Source organism: Pelophylax lessonae (genome assembly GCF_965119305.1).
Source record: "Pelophylax lessonae genome assembly, chromosome: 2".
Taxonomy (NCBI): domain Eukaryota; kingdom Metazoa; phylum Chordata; class Amphibia; order Anura; family Ranidae; genus Pelophylax; species Pelophylax lessonae.
In genome coordinates this window covers 555,911,792-555,925,981 of record NC_138769.1, presented here as the reverse complement: position 1 = coordinate 555,925,981, position 14,190 = coordinate 555,911,792, and the positions used below count along the sequence as shown (strand labels likewise).

The 14,190-nt window shown below is 49.3% G+C and overlaps 1 protein-coding gene across 2 annotated transcripts in view; it reads left to right on the top strand.

Moving 5' to 3' along the window:
* KMT2D (lysine methyltransferase 2D) overlaps window positions 1-14,190 on the top strand; it is a 340,114-nt gene that overhangs the window by 320,670 nt on the left and 5,254 nt on the right. For both annotated transcript variants that reach the window (XM_082246163.1, XM_082246162.1), the window contains exon 51: window positions 1,147-1,220. In XM_082246163.1, the coding sequence (XP_082102289.1) occupies window positions 1,147-1,220 (74 nt within the window). The remainder of the gene's footprint in view (window positions 1-1,146; window positions 1,221-14,190) is intronic.

Below are 14,190 nucleotides of genomic sequence, written 5' to 3'. Positions count from 1 at the left end.
TACTATTTATTTCAGATCAGGCTCACTGTATCACCTATAGTTAACTACTAATATTTTTTATATTTGATTTTCATACTTGTTGTTATTCAGTGATCACTTTAAATCATCACACTTTTGACACTTTTCCACTGCAAGTACAGGCTCGGCCCTGCTTGGCCCGGTTTGCTTTTCCACTGCTGGTACCGCATGGTATGGTGTTGGAATGGTTCGGTACGGTATGGTTTGCTTTTCCACTAAAGTAGTACTAAAGTTAAGTGGGTGGGATAACAACGGGGTGGGTGGGATTCTCTGACCAACCAGTGGCTGGTAGTGACTGCATGCAAAGGATTGTGGGATATGGTACCGCTTGGAACCACAATCAAGGTGGTACTGTTTTTGAGAGCCATACCGTTCGGTTCCATGCAGTGGAAAAGCGCCGCCGTACCGAACCGTTCCTACACCGTACCATGCGGTACCAGCAGTGGAAAAGCACAAAAGCGAGCTGAACCGTTCGGTTCCATGCAGTGGAAACGCGCCATTAGGCACCTTTTATGTGTATACATTCACTGGAACACGGTTTATTGATATTTATAATATTTTAGTTTTTATTTTTATTTATTGATTTTTATTATTTATCTTGGCTTACCTAGCTTTATTCAATCCTGTTTTTTCCCATAAACCAGAGAATCACTTTCACTTCTGCACTTTATTTTTATTCATATTTTTTTCCTCTATCACCTATATTGGTTTCCATTGCATATATAATTTTTTGTACTGTTATTTGATATTTGGATACGCACACCAGCACTTTAGTATTTTAAATCATACATAGCTCAGTGCGAAGACACATTCCTTTCCATATATATTTATCACCTATAGGCAGCGCCACCTACCTCACCTTACCCTAGATAAAAATTATCAAGTCTGAATACAGCTAAATGCAAAAACACAAAGAAATAAAATATTAAATCACGTATGCTCAGATGTTAATACAGCCCTAGTTGTCTCTGATATGTGGGCCCTTACGACTTAGTCATCGTTTTGGCACTTAATTTAGTTGAAGTTTAGTAGACATTCAGATCATTCTCTGAACAACTTCCTAATTGTCAGAATAATTTTGTTTCTTTTCATTTTTAGTAACTAACCAGGTCTGTCTTCTTGTCCTAGAACCGAGGAATATACATGTTTCGAATTAATAATGAACATGTAATTGATGCTACTTTGACTGGTGGGCCTGCCAGGTAACCATATTTTTATTTACAAAGAGTATATACTGACACTGAGCCCAATCCTCATTCCTGTTCCAGGTCACAATGTATGACTCAATATCACATCTGTGTTGCATCACAAATGTGGGAGTGCTAATGTAATGAAACATTTCTTCCAGCTGCACGAGTGAGCTCTGTGTTTGCCTGTGAATGCTCGGTTTCAAATCTAATTACTGTGTAGCGCTGACATGCATGAGCACTGGACTGAGAGACTCAGGGATTGTGGGACATATAGTTTCTTCACTGGAAGTGTCTGGTCTTTCACCACATACAGAGGATATGCATCAACCTGTGCAGAGCCATGCAAAATACCTCCTGTTTTAACTCAAACTGCTAACACAAGAATGTGAGGATTTACCCTGATATCCACTTGACCTCTGGAAGATTTACCTCCCTTCATGACCAGACCATTTTTTGTTATGCAACGCTTGTACATGAAATGTATCTTTTTTTTTTTTTTTTTTTTACACAAATAGAGCTTCCTTTTGGTGGTAACTGTGGTCACCACTGGGGTTTTTTTACGCTATAAACAAAAAAAAGCAGACTATTTTGGGAAAAAATCAATATTTCTCTTTCGTTCATTGATGGACACAGCTCCTGATCTTCTTAATTGGGTTAAACTGCCCCCTACAGGAGTAGGACACTAGGCAGAAAAAATATGACTACACCTATGGGCTCTCCCTGCTATAGGTAGGTTTTTTTCTGCCTAATCAGGAGTAAGGACCTAGTTCCTTGCTGAGATCTCTGGTCTTGGCAAAATTTTTTTTGATTTTTCCTGTGAGATCTACAATCAACTACTGGACTGTGTGACAGGCTTCATAATCTAGATCCAGTGGTCACCCCAGCCTGGCCAGTGAGCGCGCGCAGACCTCAGCTCTGCGCTAGATCGACCGCGACATAGTCCCACCGGATGGGGGCTGGCCTGAGTTAAATGCCTCATGAGGTCGCATACGACCGAGGCCCGAGTTGCAGCGTTTCCTCCTGGCTGACAGCCCCCCCATTTCAAAGGCGAGGGGTTCTGTTTGGATCAGTGCCCACCTGGTTCCTGGTATGATGAGTAGCTTTCCCCCCCTTTCCCCCTGGAGGGTTTTGGGGTGGACGAGGGCCCCTCCTTGGGACGGTCGGATCCCCGGGTTCCCCTCCTTCCTGTCAGGCACCCACCTTTCATCTGTCCCCCATTCTACCCCCCTACACTTATGCTGGGGCTGTTTGGGGTGGTCTCCACCTCCTGGGTGAGGGCAGGGCGCTATACTGGCGCTGGGGGGGGTTTGGGGGCGCGACCGGACGATTGGTTGTGTGGGGGGTAGGGGGTTGTACCTGGTGGGGGCTCCTGCCATCGTCTGTCCTTGAGGCCTAGGGTTTCCACCTGGTGCCACCATTTTGTTGTAGCCTGTGTGTTTCCATGCACGGCGACCATGTTTGTGTAGTCCGGCATGTTGAGTACAGATTGTCCTAGTGGCTGCAGGTGCCTGTTTCTGCTGGGTGGTGAGTCTGGTGGGGTTTCTCTCCCTCTGCTGAGGATCGCATGGTGCTTTGTGGCTGGCGACCGGATGGTGCTGCCAGCACGGTGGGGGTTTTCCCTTGCAGTGTTTTTACACCTTTTTTCTCTATCGTTCATTGGCAGACGCAGCTCCATATTCTTCTTGACCATTGGGTTATGCTGCCCCCTACAGGAGTAGGACACTAGGCAGGAAAAATCTTTACCACGCCTTTGGGGCAGTCCCTGCAGGCATACACCCACTCACTCTGCTATAGGATTCAATTCGTTTCTACCTAGTTTAGAAGTAGGACCTAGTTCCCAGCTGGGACTTCGGTTTTAGCTTGTCTTTTTTTTATTTTAAAGGGAACCTTCATTTTTTTAGCTTGTTAGTTTCTGAGAGAACAGTCAACAGCCGGACTGGGTTTTCGGACTGGATGTTCTAGATCCTTAAGGTCTCCAAGCCCAGCGAGCATGAGCAGGTTATAGCCCAGTGCTAGGCCTCTCCACAACAGAGCCCCAGTGGACGGGGGGCTGGCCCGTGAGTGAAAGACCTCGCTGGGACGCATGCGACCTAGTTTGGCCTGGGTCGCAGCGTACCCCTTGGCTGTCAGCACCCCCGCCCCAAGTGGAGAGGTAGTCTGTCTGGAATGGCGCCCACCCGATGTTTGTATCGTGAGTGGTGTGTCCCAATAGCTCTGGCGGTCTCAGGGCAGACGTGGGCCCCTCCCTGGGAAGGTCAGACCCTCGGGTACCTCTCATTCCCCCTGGCCTGTCGGTATGTACCAGGCCCCCCTAGACCTCCCTCCCCAACATCATAGGAATCCCTACTTCAGTCAGCGATGGGGGTCCTTGGGGGGGTGGACGCGCCAATGCTATAGCGGATCTGCTTGGGAGGGGGGGCAGGGGTTAACCCTGGTGGAGGTCCCTGCCGGGGACCCCCTAATGCCACAAATCTTTTTGGGCCTCTTGGGGGTCTCGGAGACCGCGTGGGGGAGCCGCCATTTTACTGTAGATTTGTTCAGCCTCGTTTTGCAGAAGTTCCCATTGAAATGCATGGGCGGCTATGTTTTTGTGATTTCCCCATAGAAATGCAGTGGGCGTCCATTTTCCCGGAGTCCGCGAAGGCTGGACAGCAGGGAGCAGCTAGGCCTTTACTCTAGTGAATAACCCAGGTACTTCCTCTTCCTGTGAAGATTGTTTTCTCAGCTAGCAGAACAATCTTGTTCTCCTTCATAACAAATGGTGGTGTGTCTATTCGGGTCCCTGTAGGTCTCTCTGTCTCTGCTATCTGCACTGCTAGTGGCTGGGATTTGTACTGCTGGTGCACTATTCCAGGGTTTTCTATGGAGTCCCAGGAACAAATTTCACCTACAGATCCCCTCCTTTCGGTTAAGGGGACCTCCGGGTCGCAGCCCCTGTCTTAACGGCGGTTTTGAAAAACCTGGTGTCAAACGTGGATTTGGTTTTAAGACACCACTAGTAAAAAGCGCCCTATACCCTCCCCTGCATCTCCTGTATCCTCAGATTCTGAGGTAGATATGGCTGCCACAGGCGCATGTCACCCTGAGGGTTCTGCGTAATCGCACTCGAATGGCAAGGATGACATATCCTCGTCTGCAGCCGCGTGGGAAAGCACGCTGGTGGAGGCACTTATAGTGTCAGTACGGGAAACTCTAAAAATGGCGGATGATTCTGCAGCGTCAGGGATGCAGTCATTTGGTGCTCGCAAATCTCAGAAGTCGGGCAAAGTTTTCCCATGTCTGGAACTTTTTGACAGCATTGTCTCTGAACAATGGGGGCGCCTCAAATACGTTAGTGGTGCCGAAGCGTTTTAAGAGGCGCTATCCATTCGCGCGCGCAGTATCCACAAAATGGACCGTTCCACCGAAGGTGGAAGGTCCAGTCTCCAGACTGAACATATCTACTTTGGTCCCGGTGAAGTCCCTGGTCTTTAAAGACCCTGTGGATAGAAGGAATGAGTCTCTGTCCCGCCACTTACATGAGATTGCGGGCTCAATACTTAGATCTTCGTGATCACTCTGGTGTCCCAGACCATAACCGATTGGGCGAAGTTACTAAAAAGTGATCTTGAAACAGAACAGCTCCCTCAGGCCCTGACAGAGCTAACAAACCAAATGTTCCAAGCCCTACTATTTTTATGTGATGCATGGCTAGATGTGGCCCATCTTGTAGCCAGAGTATCCGTGGTGGGGGTAGCTATTAGACGCATGGTGTGGCTAAAAAGCTGGTCTGCGGATCAAGCTTAAAAAAAAAAAAAAGGCTTGATCAGAGCTCCCCTTTACGGGGGACCACTTGTTTGTATCCTCATTGGATGAACTGATCAAGGGTCTTACAGGTGGGAAAAGTACTCTTCCTCAATCCGCCAAGGGCAGGTCACCACTTAATAGACGGGGGCCTTATTTTACAGCCCACAGGCGGTCCTTTTGTGTCTCTGGCACACAAGAGAGAGTTATCTAAGCCATTAAGGTCTTCTGGGATTTCCAAGAAGACTTTGACGGGTAAGCTGAGAGCAGGCCAATCCAGATCTGCAGACAAATCCCCGTCTGCATGAAGGGACTGCCTCACCCGTAACTGGGGTGGGGGGACATTTTTGCTTCTTTCCGAAACCATGGACCTCCTTGATTCAGGACAAATGGGTCCACGAACTGATCCTATCGGGTTACAAGATCGAATTCAGGTCTCGTTCGTCGGACAGATTCTTTCTGTTCAACCTATGCCTATCTCCAGATCGGTTGAGGGATCTCCGAAAGGCGGTACAAGATCTGCTGTCACCAGGGGTGTTTGTTCCAGTTCCCTCTCTGGAATGCTTTTAGGGGTTCTATTCAAACCCCTTCACTGTTCCCAGGAAAGAAGGCAAAGTACGTCCAATCCTGGACTTCAAGGCTCTGAACCGCGTTATGCTGGTACAGAAGTTTTGAATGGAGTCCATTTGCACGGTAATGGCGTCCCTACTCCAAGGAGACGTTTTGGCCTCCAATGATATCAAGGACGCGTAACTACACATCCCTATTTACGCTGGACACCAGCGTTTTCTTCACTTTGCTGTAGGAGAGGAGCATTATCTATTTGTGGCGTTTACCTTTTGGTCTCGCCTCCACTCCCAGGGTCTTCACCAAAGTGTTGGCTCCGGTATTGGCATTACTGCGACAACGGGGGGATTGCGGTACTAGGGTACCTGGACAATTTTCTTTTAAGAGCAGACTCTCTTTTGGTGCTGTTGGGCGACTTGGCGATCACTGTCCAGACTGCAAGAGTTCGGTTGGAACATAAATTTCAAAAAACCTGCTCTGGTACCATCTTTAAAACTGGAATATCTGGGCCTGACTCTGGACTCCGCTTCGCCAAGGGTGTTTCTTCCTCCGGAAAAGCTGCAAAAAAATGCAGCGGGCAATTTGTTTACTGTTCTCCAGAAACCTGTCCTCTCTGCGGACTTGCATGCGAGCCTTAGGTCTGATGGTGTCGACCTTCGAGGCTGTTCCGTTTCCTCAGTTCCACGCGAGACCCTTACAAAGGGAAATTCTTGTCAAGTGGAACAAAGATCCAAAATCTTTGGACACTATGATTCGGTTGAGTCACAGCACAAGGAATGCTCTTCTGTGGTGGCTTTATTCATTGGCCCTATGCCAGGGCAAGTTCTTCCTCTTATTGTATTGGATCATGGTAACCACAGCTGCCAGCCTTTCTGGCTGGGGAGGAGGGCTTGGGAAGCTGTGTGTCCAGGGGTCCTTGACCGTGGAGGAGTCCAGACCACCAATCAATATTTTGGAACTCGGAGCGATAAAGTTTTGCCTGAATCACTGAACAAATTGTATGCAGGATTTCCCAGTTCAGATTCAATTGGACAATGCTACGGCCTTTGCTTACGTCAATCATCAAGGGGACACCAAGAGTGTCTTGATGGCCTTGGAGGTGGCCGAGATCCTGAAATGGGCAGAAAATTTAGTTCCAGCCGGATTAGAACTGGCAAGCGGAGTCATCGGGTGTTGGATCAGGGGGGATGGTCCCTGCACCCCGAGGTGTTTCACTGGCTGTGTGTCCGGTGGGGGGACACCCAACATCAACCTGTTAGCCTCTCTACTCAACAAGAAAGTACAGAGGTTTGTAGCCATGTCTCGGGATCCTCTGGCTGATGCAACAGACGCACAGGTGGTTCCTTGAGGTCAGTATCGGCTGATCTATGTGTTCCTTCCACTGAAACTCCTGCCGAGGCTTCTGCTCAGGATAGAGGTGGAAGGGAATCCGGTCATTCTGGTGGCCCCAGACTGGCATCGCCGGTCTTGGTACGCGGATCTGGTAAAGTTGGTCGCCGATGCTCCTTGGAGACTTCCTCTCAGGGAAGATCTGCTGTCTCAAGGACCGTTCTTCCATCCTGCTTTACATTCGCTGGTTTCAATGGCGTGGCTGTTAAAACTCAGGTATTGAAGGACAGGGGTCTTTCTGACTCAGTGATTCCTACACTGTTGAAGGCTAGAAAATCTACGTCCTCATGGTGTGAATTGTTGAAGGTGCATCCTCGCCTTTTTTCGGTGGCAAGGATTTTGACCTTTCTCCAAAGAGGGGTTGAGCAGCGGTTGGCCTTAGGTACTCTTAAAGGCCAAGTGTCAGCTTTGGCTGTGTTTTTTTTTTTTTTTTCTCCAACGCCCTTTAGCTACGCATGCTTTGATTCGTACTTTTATTCAAGGGGTTTGCCGTATGGCTCCTCCGATATGAACCATATTACCTCCGTGGGATCTTAACTTGGTACTGTCTGTTCTTCAAAAACCTCCCTTTGAGAACATTGGGGAGATTCCTCTGCTTACACTGTCGCAGAAGGTAGCCTTTTTGGTGGCTATTACTTCTGCTCGCAGAGTATCTGAATTGTCGGCGCTATCCTGCCGTTCACCTTATCTGGTGGTCCACAGAGATCAGGTGATACTTCGAACTAATCAGTCGTTTCTTCCTAAGGTGGTTTCTGATTTCCATTTGAATGAAGATATTGTACTGCCTTCAATCTGTCCTAAGCCCAAGCATCCCAAGGAAATTGCTTTGGATGTGGTTTGGGCCATTGGGGTTTACCCGGCAGCTACTGAATCTTTCAGGAAATCAGACTTTTTGCCCTCACAGAAGGACCTTGCAAGGGATTGGCTGCGTTTGCTGTGACCATATTCAGATGGATCAGGCAGACGGTGGTACAGTCCTATCCACTGAAGGGTCAGGTTCCACCTTTCCCTGTGAAGGAGCATTCTACTAGGGCACTGAGTGCCTCTTGGGCTTTTCCCCATCAGGCGTCAGTAATGCAAGTTTGCAAGGTGGCAACTTTGTCTGTGCACGTTTACAAAATTCTACAAAGTAGATGTGTTGGCATCTTCGGATGCTTCTTTTAGCCACAAGGTTTTGCAAGCTGCTGTTTAAAAGTGAACATTTTCTCTTTAGGGTGATATGTTGTTTCCAGGTGAGCTTCAGTTGTTCCTGGTTGAGCTCCATGTTCACTGTTTGGCTAAGTTTAGCCTTTGGGGAATTACGTTCTTTCCTGTGATGTCTTCCCACCCCTCATGCAAATGATGCTTTGGAACGTCCCAATGGTCAAGAAGAATATGGAGCTGCGTTTGTCAATTAACGATGGAAAAAACTGGATTTTTGTCTTACCGTAAAATCCTTTTCTCTGATCATTGACCAACGCAGCACGCGCCCCTGTATTTGAGTGGTATGGGGTTTTTCTTCTAAACACTGCTTGCAACAAAACTGAATCCTATAGAAGAGTGAGTGGGTGTATGCCTGCAGGGACTGCCCCATAGGCGTGGTAAAGATTTTTCCTGCCTAGTGTCCTACTCCTGTAGGGGGCAGCAATAACCCAATGGTCAAGAAGAATATGGAGCTGCGTCTGTCAATGAACTTCAGTGAAAAGGATTTTAGGGTAAGTCAAAAATCCAGTTTTTGTGGGGTCCCCCTGGAGACTCATGGAGTCTTTGTAACACATCTCACCTGATCCCCTCTCTGAGGCTGCAGGGCCCTCCCGGGTCCCAACCATCCATCGATGCACTGACGGTGGTCCTGAAGTCTTTTATGTCCCGGGTGGAAGTGGCTTTTGGGCGACGGGCTAGCAAAAAGCGCCCCCTGCCATTTTCGGATCGTGAGGATGATTCCTCTACATCTGCAACCGTGCACAAAAAGGAGCCGGTGGACGCGCTGATTGTATCTGTATGTGAGACCTTCAAAATGGAGGACACAGCTGCGACGAAGGCGCAGGTTCCCTTTGGCACTCACAAGCCATCCAGAGCGGCAGAGGGGTTTCAATTCCCCGCATATTTTAACAGAATTGTCGCTAAAGAGTGGGGAAGACCGAAGCGTCCCCTTGGGGTCCCTAAGCGATTTTTTTAGGCGTTAACCCCTATGAGGAGTCCCTTATTAAGAAGTAGACTGTTCCACTGGTGGTGGACTCTCCAGTTTCCAGATTACACAAGACAACCATGATTCCAGTTAGAGTCCCCGGCCTTTAAGGATCTGGCTGACAGGAAGGCGGAGACTGTGGCCCACAATATGTATATTCTGGCTTATTCGGCACTGAGGCCGGTATTCACTATTGCCCTGGTGTCGCAAACTCTGACCGAGTGGGCTTAGCTTTTACGCCGTTACCTGAACCAGCTGGTCCAGGGGCTACAGTTTATCTGTGATGCCTCTTTGGATGCGGCTCTCCTAGTGGCTCGGCTCTCTGTTTTGGCAGTGGTCCTTTGGCGTGTCTTTTGGCTCAAATGCTGGTCTGCGGCCCAGACTTAAAATGGCCTTGACAAATCTACCTTTTCAAGGAGATCGTCTGCTTGGAGCTACCCTTGATGACATTATAAAAGGTCTCACGGGGGGGAAGGGTACCTTTCTTCCGCAGGCTAAGAGCAAGGAACCATGTCATAGACGTGGGCCCTCCTTCTCGGCTCATAGGAAGTTTTTTCGTCCAGGGTGAACTGACTAGGGCTTAAAGCCTTTCAGTGCCTCCTCTGGAGGATCCAAAGGAACCTGGTTTGGTAAGCCGAGAGTGGGCTTCTCCAGACCCGTGAACAGGGCTCCTTCAGCATGAAGATGCACCCTAACCCGTATCGGGGTGGGGGGGGGGGCGTCTTCGCTGGTTTCCCGACCCGTGGACTTCCCTGGTACAAGACAAGTGGGTCCACAAAGTCATTCGGTCCAGCTACAAGATCAAGTTTCGCTCTTGTCCCCCGGCAAGGTTCTTTCCTTCCAACTTGAGCCTGTCCCCGGACTGCTTACAGGGTCTGTTTGCGGTGGTACAAGACCTGTTCAAGGGGTGACTGTCCCGGTTCCAACTTCGGAATGTTTTTAGGGTTTTTACTAGAGCTGCATGATTAATCGTTAAAAAATCGCAATCTCGATTCACCCCCCACCCCCTCACGTTTTAAAATGGCATGTCCTTGATTCTTACAGAGCCGTTTTCTGCTCAATCACAGCTGTCAAAAAAAAAAAAAAAAAGCCCCAATGTTTATCAACATTAAGGCTGCTAAAATAACTATAAATAAAATGCTTTACAATGTATCTTTTCGCTCTTTTAGATCAAAGGAATTAACTTCTGTCTGTAAGGCTCGTTTCACATTTATGCGATGCGGGAAGGCTGCGAATTCACAGCCTGTTCCCGCATCGCACACGCACCCCCGGCAGTTCACACTGCCATATGCGATACGATACGCTGGGGGTGTCAATGTAATCTTAACGACACCCCCAGTTTGATCGCATATCCCAGTGCGATCGTGCAGTTCGCACAGGAGCGGATCGCACAAGTGTGAACCGCTGTGCGATCCGATCCTGATGCGGCTGCAAAATGCCTCCTGTGCGTGTTTGCTCCGGGTGCGATGCGAATTTAGCCATACAAACTGTATGGCTAAACTCGCACCGCACAGCTGATCGCATGTAATGTCGGAGCAGTGCGCTCCGACATTACATGCGAACCCGGCACTCGCAGAAGTGTGAACCGGGGCTTAGTGCCGGGTCACACTTGTGCGATGCGGGAAGGCTGCGAATTTGCAGCCTATTCCCGTATCGCAAACGCACATCTGGCAGTTCACACTGCCATATGCGATACGCTGGGGGTGTCAATGAAATGTTGACACCCCCAGCTTGATCGCATATCGCAGTGCGATCTGACAGTTCGCACAGGATCGGATCGCACAAGTGTGAATCACTGTGCGATCCGATCCCGATGCAGTTGAAAAAATGCCTCATGTGCGACTTTTGTGCGGGTGCAGTGCGAATTTAGCCATACAAAGTGTATGGCTGAATTCGCACTGCACATCAGATCACATGTAATAAAGGAGCAGTGCGCTCCGATATTACATGCGATCGCCGCACACGCAGAAGTGTGAACCGGCACTAAGGGAGTGCAGTTTAACCTTTAAGACTGGGTTCACGCTACCGCGACCATAAGGGCTCTTTCACACGGGCGATCCGATCAGATCCGCCTGTCAGTTTTTTAGGCGGATCTGATCAGATCCTCCATGCACCTCTATGGGGCAGTGGATGTCAGCGGAGACACCTCCGTTGACACCCGCTGCCATCCGTATCCAATCCTGTCCGTGAAATCTGGACGGATGGAAACCCTATTTTTCCATCTGTTCAGGGATCGGATGAGAGCGGACAGGCGGTCCGCTCTCATCTGATCCCCCATAGAGAGCAGCGGGAGCTGTGACACCTCCCTCTCCGCACTGCAAGCGGAGACGGAGCTGTCATCCGCCAGCTCAGCGGGGATCGGCGGATCGATCCCCGCTGAGCAGCACAGATCCGCCTACGGAGGCGGACCGTGTGAAAGAGCCCTAAGTCGTCCCATGACGGAGCGACTTTACCGCGACTTCAGCGCGACTTGTGAATTATTTAAAGCGACTTGTATGATAGACGACTTTGTATTTGGCCAATCAGAATATGATGTTTTGTGACCCAATTCCCCTTTTCTGGTTTTTTTTTTTTTTACCAATTTCCTCATTGCCCACCAGTGCCACGTATGTGTCCACCAGTGCCACTGCCCGCCAGTGCCACGTATCAGTGCCACGTATCTGTGCCCACCGGTGCCACGTATCTGTGCCCACCGGTGCCACGTATCTGTGCCCACCGGTGCCACGAATCTGTGCCCACCGGTGCCACGAATCTGTGCCCACCGGTGCCACGAATCTGTGCCCACCGGTGCCACGAATCTGTGCCCACCGGTGCCACGAATCTGTGCCCACCGGTGCCACATATCGGTGCCACGAATCGGTGCCCACCGGTGCCACATATCGGTGCCACGAATCGGTGTCCACCAGTGCCACATATCGGTGCCACGAATCGGTGTCCACCAGTGCCACATATCGGTGCCACGAATCGGTGTCCACCAGTGCCACATATCGGTGCCACGAATCAGTGCCACGTATCAGTGCCACTTATCTGTGTCCACCAGTGCCACTCACACAGACCAGGCAGAGATAATGGTATATAGGAACTGTAGGCATGGCTGCAATGTGGGGAATGCCTGGCTAATTTCCCCCCTCCTTCCTGGAAAGTCGGATCACAGTCGTTTGACAAAAGATAAGGATCCGACTTGGAGGCGATATATATATGAGAGATTTTTTTTTTTTTTTTTTTTTTTTTTAAGCAGAGACCCTAGAGCAGCCTTTCTCAACACAGAGGAGCCCTTGAAATAAATTTATGATCTCGGGGGAACCCCTGCTAAAAATGGAAAATCTACAACTCATGACACAGTGTGACAGTCAGTGGGAAGAATGCTCCTAACTCTTGTCATCGGAAGAATTACCCCCTTACAGATAGCTAAAAGGAACATTGGTGTCATTGGAAACTTATCTGAGAGGCAGAAATTGTCCATTGCTCAAAGAACCCCTAGCAACCTCAGGAGTAACCCTAGGGTTCCATAGAACCCTGGTTGAGAAACCCTGCCCTAGAGAATAAAATGGCGATCGTTGCAATCTTTTATGTCACACTGTATTTGCGCAGTAGTTTTTCAGTCGCAGTTTTTGGGTGAAAAAATACCCTTTAATGAGCTCTAAAAAAACAAAACCGTAAAGTTAGCCCAATTTTTTTTGTAGAATGTAAAAGATTGTTACGCCGAGAATCGTGAGAAAATCGTGATCTTTATTCTAAGCAAAAATTTGTGATTCTCGTTTTAGCCAGAATCGTGCGGCTCAAGTTTTTAGTCAAACTTGTTTACAGTTCTTAGAAAGGAAGGCAATGTGCATCTAATCCTGGACCTCAAGGCGCTGAACTGCTTTGTGGGGTGCAGAAGTTCAGAATTTAGTCCATTCGCACGGTCGTGGCATTCCTGTGTCAGGGGGATTTTCTTGCCTCTATCGACATCAAGGATGCTTACCTGCACATTCCAATTTGTGCCGGTCACCAGCGCTTCCTCCGCTTTGCCGTGGGAGGAGGAGCATTACCAGTTTGTGGCGTTACCCTGTGGTCTCGCCTCTGCTTCTCGGGTCTTCACAAAAGTGTTAGCACCGGTGCTAGCTTTGCTACGCCAACGGGGGATCACGGTACTGGGCTACTTGGACGATCTCCTTCTGCGAGCGCAGTCTCCCTCTGCTCGGGTGGAAAACCTTAAGATCACAATACAAACTCTGCGGGAGTTTGGGTGGATTCTGAATTTTTCCGAAGTCTGCTCTGGTTTCGTCCACAAAGCTGGACTATCTGGGCCTGACTCTGGACTTGGCCCTAGCCAGAGTGCTCCTTCCTCTGCATGCGGGTGCTGGGCCTAATGGTGTCTACCTTCGAGGCTGTTCCATTCTCACAGTTCCATACGAGGTCCCTGCAAAGAGAGATTCTGACCAAATGGGACAAGATTGCACAGTCTCTGGATAATCAGATCCGGCATATTCAGGGAAGGAGGGAATGCCTGATATGGTGACTTCGTTCTCTGGTGCTTCAGCTGGTCAAATCCTTCCTCCCCTTGTTTTGGACAGTAGTCACCACGAATGCCAGCCTGTCTTGCTGGGAAGGTGTCCACGGCAAGTATTCTGTTTAGGGGATCTGGATGCTGGAAGAATCCAGACTACCGATCAATGTCTTGGAACTCTGAGCAATCAGACTGTGCCTGGAACATTGGATGGATTGTCTTCAGGTATGCCCAGTGCATATTCAATCGGACAATGCCATGGCTATGGCTTATGTCAGTCACCAGGGGGGCACAAGAAGTGTCATGGCGTGTCTGGAGGTAGCGGGCATTCTAAGGTGGGCAGAATAGTTAGTTCCAGCCCTCTCCACCATACACATTACTGGGGTGGAAAACTGGCAGGCAGCCATCCATCCATCGATGCACTGACGGCGGTGCTGGAGTCCTTTGTGTCCCGGGCGGAGATGGCTTTAGGGCAACCGGCTAGCGATAAGCGCCCACTGGCTCATTTGTCTCATCAGATCCTGAATCTGATTCGACCACTGCAGACGTGGGTCACCCTGTTGGGTCTGCGACCACGCCACCGGAAT